This window comes from Brassica napus, chromosome C3, assembly GCF_020379485.1.
Source record: "Brassica napus cultivar Da-Ae chromosome C3, Da-Ae, whole genome shotgun sequence".
Taxonomy (NCBI): domain Eukaryota; kingdom Viridiplantae; phylum Streptophyta; class Magnoliopsida; order Brassicales; family Brassicaceae; genus Brassica; species Brassica napus.
Genome location: NC_063446.1, coordinates 70414179 through 70429053, shown reverse-complemented (window position 1 = coordinate 70429053; position 14875 = coordinate 70414179). Strand labels below are relative to the sequence as shown.

At 32.0% G+C, this 14875-nt stretch overlaps 1 protein-coding gene across 1 annotated transcript; it reads left to right on the top strand.

The window, feature by feature from the left end:
- The first annotated feature begins 322 nt into the window (after positions 1–322).
- Positions 323–4305, top strand: LOC125583494 (spermidine coumaroyl-CoA acyltransferase-like). Its single transcript, XM_048750502.1, has 3 exons — positions 323–858; positions 1162–1413; positions 3481–4305. Exons 1-3 carry the CDS (start codon positions 397–399, stop codon positions 4144–4146), a joined length of 1380 nt encoding a protein of 459 aa, XP_048606459.1. The 5' UTR covers positions 323–396; the 3' UTR covers positions 4147–4305.
- Positions 4306–14875: the final 10570 nt, after the last annotated feature.

Below are 14875 nucleotides of genomic sequence, written 5' to 3'. Positions count from 1 at the left end.
CAGCTCTAGAAAGTGACAATGCGTAAAATAAACTAAAAAAAATATTTTAATTCCATCAAATCAACTTTGGGGAATTGGTGGAGGTTCGCGTTTTGTTTGTCTCGCCGTCTCATGCGTTTGTAATAGCCAGAGCCGGCCCAGCAACCTTTAAAGCCTAAAGCAAAAAAAAAATTGCAATGCCCTACCAAAGCTTCGAACTCGCCACCAGTAAGACAATAAGAGTAGTATTTGCCACTACGTTATAAAGCATCAGCTCTACTAGCTTTAGTTCAGGCGGCCTGTGGCAATCAAATTAAACGAATTACCAGTTTGTAATAGCCATTCTTGACATCTATTAAAAATTGATGATTATTTACCCTATATATATTGCTGTCGAGAGGTAAGAAGATCTTATACATGCAAATGGCAAACGAAACGAAACCAAAGCCTACTACTCTATTACTCGAAAAGAAACCAACTGAGTTTGTTAAACCCTCGAAAAAAACTCCTTGGAAAACTCTCTTCCTTTCTACTCTGGATAATGATCCTCTCAACGAAGTTATGTACGGAGCCCTTTACGTTTTCAAAGCAAATGAAAAGAACCACAATGATCCTGTCTCTTTGCTTAGGAAGGCATTGTCTGAACTTCTTGTCTACTACTATCCACTTTCAAGTAAAATGAGTAGACGAAGAAGTGATAGAAAGCTTCAGCTAACTTACTATAGCGAAGGAGTCCCGTTTGTAATCGCGACGGCCACTTGCAACCTTGCCACTTTAAACTATATAGAAAACATTGATGAAGAAATTGCATTGCGTCTTGTGCCGGAGGTCGAACTTAATTATCAATATGAGATCAGCTATCATCCTCTCACATTGCAGGTAATATTTTTTCATCTGAGCATATAGCCTTGGTCCTACAAAAATATTGTTCATCTTTTGTTTTGGTCAACAAATATTGTTCATCAATAATGAGAAATGTTAATGACAACGATTTCAGGTACTAATTGTAGTCTTGGTCCAACAAAAGCCATGCATGTCAGCTATTTAAGTTGTTTACATTAGATATATATATCGTATTAGAAATTCGTACAATAATAGGTATTCTTTATCAAAGCGAAAGACAACTAATATAATTAAAAAAAAAAAGAGAGAATTCATATAATTGTTTCTCTGCTTTTGGAGGTGACCAAATTTCCTTGCGGTGGGTTCACTATAGGCGTGGCACTGTCACACGCTGTGTCTGATGGGTTTAGTTTCGCTATGATAATGCATGCCCTTACTGAGTTAGCCGGAGGAAAGAGCAAGCCATCGGTAATGCCGGTATGGGAGAGAGAGCGGCTAGTTAGAGGAATAGACAATAAACCGGCTAGAGTGCCTGGCAGTAACAGTGATGGTCTTCTGGCGACATCACCGTATATGCCAACTGATTTTATGGTATGTTTTATTCACATTAATTTGAATAATTGAATTGAGATACTAGCTATTCCTTATCAGAATCATTTTAGTATTTTAATTTTAAAAATATCAAATATCAACCGGTTTAATTTAATATTTTTAATTTTTTATTAGTAATGTTATATAAAATATCCGGTGGCCCATTTTAAACCTTTACCTAAATTTTTTAACTTTTTTCTAATTCATATCTGCTAAAAATTCACTCGTCTACAACATCCTCAAAATAAAATAAAAACAGCTATTTTAAATTGATACTAGATTTTGATCCGCATTTTCAAAGCGCATACTAATTTTTCGGTGAAAACTTAATATAATCACAATTTCTATTTATTTAAAGTAGCTATTGGCATAAAAACCATAACCCGAAGTCTGAACCGCATCCGAACCAGAAAACCTGATCCGTTTCCAATCTATAATGTAAGAAATACCAGAATGGATCTTGTAAGGTGGTAGAAAATATATCTGAATTTGGAGTATTATTAGCCGAACTTGAACAAGTAACTTGAAAAACCAAAACCCGAAAATCGATCTGAATATCCAAATTAATCACAAGTATATATATATAAGACATATGTATGTAGTAAATACTTAATAAATAATTTACTTGTTTGTTGGAATAACCCATAAAATTATACTTATAAAAGTATCAATTATAACATGTTCCATAATATTATTAAATATTAATACCTACATCTTAATATTTATTTTATAAAATATATATATATATATAATACATATATACATATTTAATTTTAATGCTCTATCTATAAGACTTATATCATTATGTATTGATGAGGATTTGAAGAATTTATTTCTTGCATTTGGATTAAAGTACGGTTCTATTAGTATATATATGAATTAGTAGATATATATAATTCTTTTTATATTAATAAATAAAATATAATTGATTAGTTATTTATATTTAATGTTAATATAAATTTAAATCATTATTTTTTTTAAATAATAGATTAATTATTTAGTTACTTAATTTTAGGTTAGGCATATATTTAATAATAATTAAATTAGATATAAGTAGAAATAATACAAAAATAATTAAATATAATAATTTAGCCTAGCCTAAATTACTTATAAGTAGACAAAATTGTTTTAATAGTATTGATTTTGTATTGTTTTAGACTACGGTTTTAAGCCAAAGTCTGTGATCCACTTAGGTCCAAACCCAGCTTTACTATTAAATTATAACAGTTTATTCTGCATTTTAGATTTTAAAACCCCCGAAATGCATATTTCTAGACAAGAGAAGTTTTTTTTTTTTAATAACAACATCAAGCATATGTTGTTGATTAAAATTCTGAAACGGTCAATCAATAATATGACTTAACATCTCACTATCTAAGCTACCTAAAATGATAAAAGTTGATCGACAAACTCATATAAAATTTCAAGAATTAAAAGTATATAAAATAAATAGAAAAGAATAATTATTTACTTTCAAAGACATTTATTCAAGAATTGAAAGTATATAAATTTTATGTACTTACCGACCATAAAATATATGAACTCTTAATACTAACCGATAGACCTAACTTTAAATTAAATATACACATAAACTCTCTAGAAAATTAAAATATGACTGTAGAAAAAATTATTTTCAGAGCAAAAAAATAGTGCTTTATGACACCACCGCAATAAAGGTATAACAAATAAATCTACGGATTAATTTTTACGGCCAAAAACATAAAATTACAGCTTGTTCCAATTACTTTCATTGTGACTTCAGAAAAGATTAATTTTTACGGCCAAAAACATAAAATTACAGCTTGTTCCAATTACTTTCATTGTGACTTCAGAAAAATACAGAACATGAAACTTACTAAGTATACTCGAGTTCTACATTTATTTTAAATAACTAACCCCAATTTAGAAAATGCTAATTTGTGATTCATCACTCTAAATTTATATATATCCAAATGAAATATCCATAATTTGATTTTTGTATTTCTAAAGAAAATCTTCATTTCAGCAAAAGAAAAAAAATCTTTGATTATATATGGAAGGTTCACCCTTTCCTTATACATGCTGCAGGTTACAGAGACGATAAACATTAGGCCTGAAAATATTAAAAAACTTAGAGACACTTTGGTAAGGGAAGATGAGTTTCTTAATAAAGAGGGTGTCACTACTTTTGAAGTTCTTAGTGCGTACATATGGAAATCGAGATGTCGAGCCTTAAACCTAAACCTTGACGGGATCACTGTCCTTGGCTTCGCTGTTGGAATCCGGCATGTCTTAGATCCACCAGTGCCTAGAGGATATTACGGTAATTCTTACATGGACGTCTACATCGAGTTAACCGTGAGAGAGCTCGATGAATCATCAATCTCTGATATTGTAAAGCTTGTGAAGAGAACCAAGAAATCAGCTTATGATAAGAAGAATGTCGAGGAAGAGCTAAGGAACATAGAGAGATTGATAAAGGAAGATGCAAAATTTGAAGGGTTAAGTGATAGTTTATTGTTCTTGACTGATATGAGGAATATTGGGTACTTTGAATCGGTAGATTTTGGTTGGAAAGAGCCTGTGCATGTGCGGCCATTGACGCCTGAGAGCGCAAAGAACTTGGGGATGATCTTGAGACCTTCAAAGGTGGATCCATCAATGGAAGGTGGAGTTAAAGTAATGATGACATTGCCTAGAGATGCAATGGTCAACTTCAAGCAAGAGATGCATATATGCGTAAGTGATATATAATGAGCTACTAAGTGAATGTTTGTATGCATGCTAGTAAAATATGAGTGTATATGTGTCGTTCTTCTGGTACTTAATTCTACTGGAAACAAGTTTATTCCGTACGTACGTAGATAAACATCACTGAGCTTTTGAATTCATAACTTGATGTTCTTTTTTCTTCTTTTTTTTCATACCCGTAAACCACCTCGGTGGAGCCGAAACAACATAGATTGTAGCAAGAGACCGAGTCCGAGAACCATACGCAATCTTATCAGTCACTCTTCTTCATATTTTAATGACTCAAGTAATCATGGTTTTGCATCATTTGAAAAAAAAATCACTCCTACTTGTCAAGCTAAAACCACTCAAGTTATTTGGGAATGGTTAACAACCTCTGATAATAGTTAACTAACTGCGAAGGAATCACAGTTTGTAACTTTGTACATGTAAGAATGTATTTTGTAAGAACTTGTGAGATGATAAACATCAACATATTTTTAACTTGGTGAACAAAAAAAACATACTTTGAACTTTTTCATATATTATTTGAATGTATAATACGCTTTGTTCCTCAAAAAATGTAGACAACTTTTGAAAACTCAAAAATTTCGTTCTCCACCTAAATTTTTTACTTTCCTCATATTCTTTTTATTCTAAAATTTTGAGTGCCCAAACATTTGCAACTCAAATCTTTTTGTTTTTCGTTTCTCTAATAGTATATGTGATCGGGAGTTGCGTTTATAGCGTTGCGGTTGGCTTTGGACATCGAAGCTAGGCCTCTTATCCCCTCTATATGAATCCTGAAACATTACAAAATGTTTTCGTAGCCACGTGTCATCACAAGAATGATTCTTAGAATTGTTAGAGAAATAAGTTGGTCCATATAAACATATACTATGTTTTTTATTAAACTAACTATCAAATTAATTAATAGTGTACAAAAGAATATTTTTTCTTTCCTTAAATAAAAGGTACATAATTACCTAATATGGTTAACATATATATGACAATTAATGATTATGAATAATACATATTGATAAAAAAAATTTATAACCCCTCTTTTTTGTTTAATTTTATACTATTCAAAGAAATTAAAAATCACATTAAGCATATAATAAAAACAATTAGATTTTTTTCTTATATGTTATATATTGAATTTTAAAACGACTATAAATTACTAAAAATGGTAAAAGTCTCACATTAAAAAATTTGTGATCAATGGTTTAACTTTTTTTTTTGTTCAAGCAAGATACAAATGATCATATATCATAGGGGTAGGCGTTCGGATACACGTTCGGGTTTGCATCGGATATTTCAGTATAAAGGTATAGAACCCGTTCGGGTATTTCTACACTTCGAGTCGGGTTTGGGTATTTTATGTTCAGGTTCAGATATTTTGGGTCGGGTTCGGATATTTAAATTTTGAAGAAAAAATAAATAAATTATTCATTGTTTAAGTTTTTTGTATTTAAAATATATTTTAACTTAACTGTTTTTTTTTAATTTTTAAAAGATTAAACTATTAATAGGTTTGGAGATAAAACTTTAAAAATACAAAGACACTAATTTAGTTGTTGTTTTGAAATTTTAGATGTAACTTTTGTTAATGCAAAAAACAAGAACTTGATATGTTTTTTAAGTGAGTAGAAAATTCTTTTGTCCATAATTATATGTATATTATCTAATTTTTAACAATAAGAATCATTAATATAAATATTTGAATAAAATATGAGAAATAAATTAGAAATATAGAGTTAAGTATACTTATGTTTGGTTATCTTCGGATATCCATTCGGATTCGGATATTACCCGTTCAGATTCAGATATTACCTGAACTGGTGAAATAAGTAATTTGTTTTGTTGTTTTAATTAGATGATTTTTAGACCGAGCTGGTGAATATATACTAGACAGACATTTATATTTCGAGTTTGCACTTATATTCTATAACAGCTTAATATATTAGATTTGAACACTAACCTGTTAATATAGTTTGCCGGTGATTTTTTTTTTTTTTTAAATTGATTCTTAGATATGTATATGGAGTGAAACTAATTTTTACATATGCCCATTTTTTTAATTGATACTTATGTAATTCACTGAATTCATTAAAGAAGTAAAAAAAAAAATTAACTAATATCAATAAAACAAAGACGACAACGAAAGCACAATTCTATAGAGGTAAAAAATGAAATCACTTATGGATAGTCAATAGTAAACAAATCGAGGGCAGAAAACCTAATTTTCATTCGTCATTATAAAATCGATGTTGCCTATTTGGTTTTGGTGATTTGTGTCAACCACAAACTTAATTTTATTTTGTGCATATGAAGTCTTAAAAATAATTAAAATGAGATGTAATACATTAACTCTTCAACAACGATGATATATTTAAGAGACCAACATTTGTATTCATCATTTCATAATCGATAAAGATCGTAGTGTTGCAAAATATTAAAATTATTTCAAATATTAAAATCATTTCATAAACAAACATTATTATAAGAACTTACCCCGCACATGCGCGCAGGTTATTATCTAGTTATGTTATTAATGTGCCTTCAGTAATAAACACGAGAACGGCCGCTTTTTATTAAACAGTGTTAAAGATAAGATTTATCACTATTAGTGATTATCTATTAAGGTGATGTCTTGTTGTCCACTCCATCACGTGGCTTGTTGCGAAGACATGGCTTATTGCCACCTCCATCACCGACTTCATGTTCCTATAAATACCCTCATGTGTAATAGAAAGTGATGAAGTCGAACGTTAATAATAAAAAGCTCACAACTCTCTCCCTCGTGTTTTCATATACACAAACATAAATAATCAAATTCTCTCCTTTGCTTTTATGTTATCAAATCTTTGTTCTTTATAGTAAATACACAACACGTTATCAGCACGAACTCTTATATACCGGTGAGGTTTATTCATCCGAAAGCTCTTAAACTAATCGAGGTAATGTTTAAATTCATGTGTTTCAATATATTTAATTTACTTAAATTTTATTATTGTTCTGGAGTTAGAGGTTAGGCCTTCTCCGTTTATTTTTTGGGATGATATGCGATGTCTTCCCCGACTGATCGTTATGGTAGGCTATGCCTTCACGATCAGATGATCACGTGGTAGGCTTTGCCTCCGTGAATTGAAAAAAAAGGTCACGTGGTAGGCTTTGCCTCCGTGAATTGAAAAAAAAAAGTTACGTGGAAGGTTTTGCCTCCGTAAATAAAAAGAAAATGTCAAAAATGGTAGACTACGTCTCCTCGGACCTTGAATAAAAAGAAAAAGGTTAATATGGTAGACCATGTCTCCTCAAACCTTGATAAAAATGATCAATATTGTAGTCTATGACTCCTCGGATCATGTGGTAGGCTAAGCCTCCCGATTTTATTTGTGCTCTTTAAATTTCTGCAATTTAAATTTATGCCCTCAACGTTCTTCAATATGCAGTTTACATGAGTGCCTGCACAAGCACGCTTCAAGAAAACTATATATAAACCATAAAAATGAATGTGATTTCGCACCGTGTCCTAATAGATGTGCTAGATAGTCCTCCGGCTTCTTCACATAGGCATGGCGAAGAGGAGGGAGAGTCCATGTCAAATCAAGAATATGAACATCTCTGACCGATCTAGGCGATATAATTTACTTCCTTCCCAAATAGGACCTTTTGCCTCCAGAGTTGGCCTAATTTTGGATCCATTTTCACATCGCCAAATAGTTCTACAACCCAACTTTCAAGCAAATCGAGAGGTTCTGCAAGATTTAATAGGTAAACCATAAAATTACAATAAACTCAGACAGCAGATAAAAGCCAATTTGAATGCAAAAATATTTTCCAAGAATTAGAGCGAAACACATCATAAACCTAGAGTATTTTACCTCCTCCAATGACAATGAGTTTCATCAATCCACCGTGGTAATATTCCTTGTACAATTGGTGAAACACATCATAAACGTTTATATTATTATTCTATGAATAATGTTATCATGTGAATTTTGACAAAGCTCAAACTAGATGCCCTTGATATTACGAGAAATAATTATAAGACTTGGGCAGTGGGTGCAAAGATGCACCTGAAAGAAAATGAGCTTTTAGAAATCATCGATATAAACTATATCGGATGAGAAAAAAGGAAAAGTCATGATATTTTACATCACTTTGATGACGGTTTATAAAATGAGGTTTATCATGAGAAAAGATCTAGAAGATCTTTGATAAATAAATCCTTGAAAGAAAGGATTCACTAAATAGTCGGAGTTGATATAAATCCTCAGTGAAAACTGAAAAAAAAAATGAAATCATGATACTAAACCATCAAGTCGGTCTTACTAGAAAAGAACGAGGATTTGGATGCGGTAGAAGCCGCTATCGTGGTCGTGGAAGAGGACGAGGAAGAAGATTCTGTCCATGTAAAATAATTAGAACTTCCACGAAAAATGAAAGTGGTCGGGTGAAAAAAGGCAAACAAAAAAGGTTTGCTACAGATGCGGCAAGAAATAATTTTGGGTACGTATTTGTCGTATTCCCAAATATTTAGCCGATCTGTATCGAGAGTCTTTCGAGAGTCTTTAATGTATTTCGAATATATTTTTGGTATTATAGATATTCTTTTTTGTTTGTTTTGGCCTTGGTCTACGCTCTTTGGAAGAAAGAAACATGGACAACCATTGGTGAAAGGATAAGCAAGAAGAAAAGGCAACAGAAGAACCCAAAGTATATCAATGATGTTGACTGGACACTTCTGTTGGAGCATTGGGCGACCGATGCAGCTAAAAAGAAGAGCAAGAAGGCTGCAAAATCTCGCAAGTCTGATCTTGTGGGTAAAGGTTGCCACAAGCATAATGCAGGACCTAGGTCTTTTGCAAGGATTGAGTATAATATGGTATCTTTCCATGTCTATACTTTTAAATACCTTTCTTTTTCTAATCGCCTGTAATTATTTTTCTTTTTTCAGATGGTGGCGTCTGGTACTAATGAACGGCCATCATTCACTAATCTAGTCAGGGCGATCAGATGGGACTTTTGTGGACTATCGTGCTGAAGAGCTGGTTACTCAAGCCGAGATGGAAGCCACACATCTCTCTAACACTTAAGGATCACCCGGGAGTCCAAGTGCATCATCTACTCCTTCTCGCCTCAAGTTAAACAAAGCTTATCTAAAGGTATTTTTCATACACACAATATAGTAGAGAACCATGTTATGTTTGTGTTAAAAAGACTTAAGCTTATAGTTTATTTATTGTGACATAGACACCGTCCTGGAAACGAAACACTAGGTTTCAATTGTTTTATGTTCTAATTTGTATGTGGAATTAGATATGACTTAGAGCTGCTTAAGAATGTGGTTTACAATGTCTTATGCTATGTACTGTTTATTTACAGTCTTGACCGCCACCTGAGTTTATTAAAAAAAATTTATGTTAAGTTCAACATAATGCTAAGGGTAAGAGGGGGCATGTTTATGGACTCGGCAGTACCCAATACAGGGAGCAAGCACCTTCTTTACGCGTCCCAAATGGTCTTGCCCGTAACCTGGAGCTGGAGATGCGTGTGGGAGGTCTTGAGACAAGCCTCCAAAGTGTGAGACAGGACATGGCTGAGGTGAAGCAGGATGTGTCTGAGATGAAGCAGGACTTTGCATCAACAAGAGATTCGATCAATCAGCTCCTTCAAACGCTTCGTCCCCAACAAGCACATACTGAACAGACTTATGCTCAGCCTCAAGCCCCAACTACTCAGCCTTAAGTAGGTTCTTGTCTTCTTGTTTGTAACAAGGTTCATCAAACTCTAGCTGATCTTTTGGTAGAGTCTTCTTAAAGAAAACATTACAGACTCCGACAAAAAGTTTCCGATGGCACTTGTTCTCGGAAAATTCCCGATGACTAAGCGAGATAGTTGTGAGGACTCACTAATTTCATCAGAAATTTGAAGGTTTTTTCGACAAAAAAGGTTCTCGGGAACGTCTCGTTAAATTGTCGGAAAATTCCCGGATTGTACCTTCAAATGAAATTTCTCGCTATTTTGTCAGAGATTATCATCGGAAAATACTCGGTTTTAAAGTGGAAATTGTTCCGATGAATTTACATGAAACCTTCTCTGGAAATTTTGTATTGTATACACAGATCTGTATCGAATACATATTTGATAATATATATAATATTTAAACCATAATATTTAATATATAACGTTTATAGTTATCTATAATATGTGGTTCACAGCGATTTCATATCTGTTTTCGAAACATATGTATTTAATAATTTTTATTTAATTTAATATTGATCCTCTTTTTTTTTGAGCAACAATATAGATCTTCTTCTCTATCAATGTTCGGCTTATCTTCTCTTCTATCACTTTGTTCCACAGATCTCCATGAAGAATAAGATATTTTCTTCCCTTTTCTTCTTCTTATTTCCTCCATTTTATCTTTTTTCGTTCCTTTTTTCTTCTTCCCCTCCTCTCATTCATATTCCTTATGTTCTTTAGATCTGTGATTCTTCAAGAGACATTCATATTTACTTATGTTTTTCTAGATCAGTGATTCTTTCAAGAGACACAACTACCACCTCAACTCCTTGGACCGCCATAACTCCTTGCATCACCACCACCACTGTAACTCTCTGCACCGCTACTCCGGAACTCCTTACACCACCACCGCCGGTACTCCTTCACCACCACCGACGGAACTCCTTACACCACCACGCCGGAACTCCTTGCACCGCCACCTGCAACTCCTTCCCAGTCACCGTCGCAACTCCGTGTAGCGGGAGCCTTCACACCAACACCGGCATCGAAGCACCGTATAGTTAAATAGTTTTATTTTTATTTTATAGAATTTTGTAAATAATTGTTTATATGTAATATATATTTGATAGTGTAATTTGAATTCTATTTCTATTTATTTTATTAATTTGTTTTTTTTTTAATTAAAAATACTAAATTGTCGGAAGTTTATTGGTACATATCGCTCCAATGTTCCTCGGTATCTTCCGATCACTCTCCGAGAAAGTCTTTCGACAAGATATTTCATCGGAATTTACCTACTTTTTTCCGAGAAATGGAAATTACCGAGAGCCAAACTCCGACTAATATTCGATTGTCGGAAAATAGTGGGAACAGGTCATTACCGTGTAACTTCCGATGAATATAGCTGTTGGAGTGTATGCATTATTCTTGTAGTGTTAGACTCTTTAACTATGTCTTTTGTAGAGTCTTCTTAGACTCTTTAAAACTCTTCTACCTTGTATAATTATCTATGTTTTTGTAATGTTGAACCTACTCTTTTATATATATATGCAACTTCTGTTTTTATAAAATGTGCAATGTATTAATATTTGAATGGAAATAAAAGTTGTTCAAATTGGGAAATTGAAACTGATCAAAGAAGAAAACCATTTACAAAAATGGTTACGAAATAGCCACAATAATTACAATAGCTGTAACGTGGCTAAAGAATACCACGTGAATAAAAAACAAAACCGTGGCTTCATATAGCCACGAAAGAGTAGTGGCAAAATCGTGGCTGTAACAGCCACTTTAAATTAGTGGTTAAACCGTGGCTATTATAGGTAGCGTTGTTATTATTGTGGCTATATAAGCCACGAAAAGAAGCGTGGTAAAAGTGTGGCTAATAGCCATGATAAGCCACGTTTTTATTCCAGCCACGAGGCTATAGCCACGGTAATTTTCCTTTCCAAAAGCGTGGCTCTTTTCTCTGTAGCCACGAATTTCTGGTCTATAGCCACGGAGTTGCAGTGGGTATGCGGTAGATTTTTACTAGTGTAAAACTGTAAACTTTATAAGAGTATAAATAAAATTATTGCAGATTTCTGCTATAAAATCGTGTTGTTTAAAGAAAACATTCAAAACATTTTTTGATTGGAAAGTGTATAAAATATATACATTCAACAAAATCTGAATAATATAAAAATAGAAGAAAACACCCGCTCGGGCGAGCGGGTCAAAATCTAGTTATTTCATTAAAAATAAACCACAATTACTTTATATGGTAAGGAAGAGGGAAAGATAAATACAGAACAAAAAAAAGGTAAACGACCTATTTCCACACCATAAGTATCATATAGTAACAATAGCACACAATCTTTCAACTTCGTCCTAATTCCACATATTAAGAGCATTATAACTTATTTACCCTAGTCTGAAAGATCAAAACCCGTATCTCTCCATAACGAATTAATTATGAACTAAATCCACACAATCCGATTTAGATCGGTTTGCTACTCAAAAATTTGAAACATAACCAATGGCTAATCTAACTGAATGATTCAATCTGATTTTTAAAATCTACCAAAGTTTAACTCGGAGGTTGAGTCGGGTTTGTATTCGGATCTCATGGTAGAGTCGGGTTTTAATTTCGGTCCAAAACATCATAATTTGGTATCTGTTTATGTTCAAACCAAGTCAAACCAAGTCAACTTTAATTTATGGGGATACAATTTTCGTTCTTCTGATTGGGAGAGAAATATGTTTTAATACTTCTAATATGTTCAATTTGATGAGATTAAAAAATGTGTGTAACTGTTTTATATAATATTTATGGTGTGGAATTAGACCGTTTACCCAAAAAAAAGTCATGTGCTGCATTGCAGTTAATATGAATTTCATTAACATTTTTTATTTTAGATAATTTCCAGTAAAATGGACATTTTCTGCATATATATTAGAAATTAATATTTATAAGATATAGTGTTTTTTAGTGAATAAGCTATTGGTTTATAGATGAGGAGGGAGATACATTCTAGAAGATTTTACGAAAGCAGACCAATAAAGATTACTAAAAATATATAACAATTATTTTTATTTAGAAAAGCCGTTTACTAAATTATACTCCTTCTGTTTAGAAAAAATTATTACTTTGATATTTTCATACAGAATAAAAAGTGATTAAAACATATTTATTTTCTTATTAATTACACTTATTCCATTAATAATATTTGCGGTAAATAAAATTATTTATAAATCAATGTACTCGTAATTAATATTAAACTTAAACTACACATAATTTTAATTAAAATTATAAAATGATAAAATGACATTTTTTATGAAACAGAAGAAATATAAAAATTTCACGATAATTAGTCATCGAAGCAATAGCGATTGAACTTATGGAGTGGTCAATAGCTGGATAGAGTTATTGTTTCTTGTACCTGCTTAGATCCCTTGATTTAGGTTTCGTACGTACTAATCATTGGAGATTCCTTCCAAGGAAATTGATCGTGTCTCTCCCAAGTAGAGTTTATTTTGTTGAGCTATTTGTTTAACAAATTTAGTGTGTTCTTTTTTTTTTTGATGGACTTGGAAGTGTTCTAGGCAGAAATCCAACTAATTAATTTTTAAGAGAGTGATCTATTGGTAAGTCGGTAATAGGTAAACTCGGCTGCTCTATATGGGAGTTAAATATCTATATCGCGTGGTTATATACGGATGGAAAATCTAAAGCCAAATTTTCAGTTCAGGACGCTTAACACATTTCCAAGTCCACCATACCACCCAACCACATCCCCACAGTTATTAAGTGTATTCTTGATCTTGTCTCTTTCAAAAAGTTATTTTTGTAGAATATTACTCATTTTAGTTAAAAAAACACTTTTAAAAAAAATATCGTGTCATAATCTGGATTAATATTTGTCAATAGTACATGTGAGTGAGTTACATATATATTTTTTAAAAATACCATTTCCTCTAATTCATTAGTTGATATTTAAGGTTTTTACACAAAAGATTAAAAATACAAATTTGTACGTAATTTATTTTGATGATATAAAATTATATAAAATAAAACTAGTTAAACCTATAAAAATGTAGCATTTTTTAATTAATTACAAATTTTAAAATATATTAATTTTATGTCAAATAGTGAAAACATCATTTATTTTACAATAAAATAAATGAATTTCTTTAAAGACCAAATAAATTGAAACATAGGGAATATTATATAAGATCGTCGCCTAACCATGCGCAAGTGTAGTGTACATTTGATATTATAATTATTCCAAAGAGACGAATCTCTTGCCCTCATATAAAAAAAGACAATGCACGTGATGCATTGGAAACATGCACTTTAGTAAGCCATGCAAACTGAAATGTGACAACCACCTCGGTAATAGATATATGACTAGAAGTTCTGCAATCAACGCAGTTTGAGAAAACATGTAATAAATTGTCGATATGAACACAGAAAGGAAAGCTTGAACATCATGCAGCCAGGACACTCGTCATATTGGTCTCGTCTTCGAATGCGTTTGTAATTGTAAAGGAACTCTCGAGGAAACATGAGATTTACATCCCAATAAATTTTATGATCAGGATGTATTATCTATATCATATTGTTTATATCAATATGCACGTACGGTGATGGACCTATACTATTTTTTTTACTTGGGTCATTAATTAAATTAAATATTTTATAATTATTATTATATAATTATTAAAGTTTAATATATTGTTTATACTTTTAGGTTCACTAGCTATAATAGGAAAACAAAACATTATTTAGCCCAAAAAAACAAATCAGGCTTTTAGTTTAAATTAACTAAATAAATTGGACTTCAGGTAAACCCATAATAAATTTGAAAACACAAAAAAAAAACTGGATGCAAACGTAGATTTGAACCTAGGTTTAAGAGGGTCAGTGGACATATCTCACTTGTTCTACCTTACAGCTTTTTTTGTAACACATATGATTATATTAAATCTAAAACGAGTTTAAGCGATTACATCCGGAGCTATG

What these genes read in the sequence shown, in the direction of transcription:
- LOC125583494 (XM_048750502.1), top strand. Translation starts at nt 397, where the DNA reads ATGCAAATGGCAAACGAAACGAAACCAAAGCCTACTACTCTATTACTC. An exon ending in ATCATCCTCTCACATTGCAG is followed by an intron (nt 859 to 1,161) that starts GTAATATTTTTT and finishes CTGCTTTTGGAG; the next exon opens with GTGACCAAATTTCCTTGCGG. An exon ending in ATATGCCAACTGATTTTATG is followed by an intron (nt 1,414 to 3,480) that starts GTATGTTTTATT and finishes TACATGCTGCAG; the next exon opens with GTTACAGAGACGATAAACAT.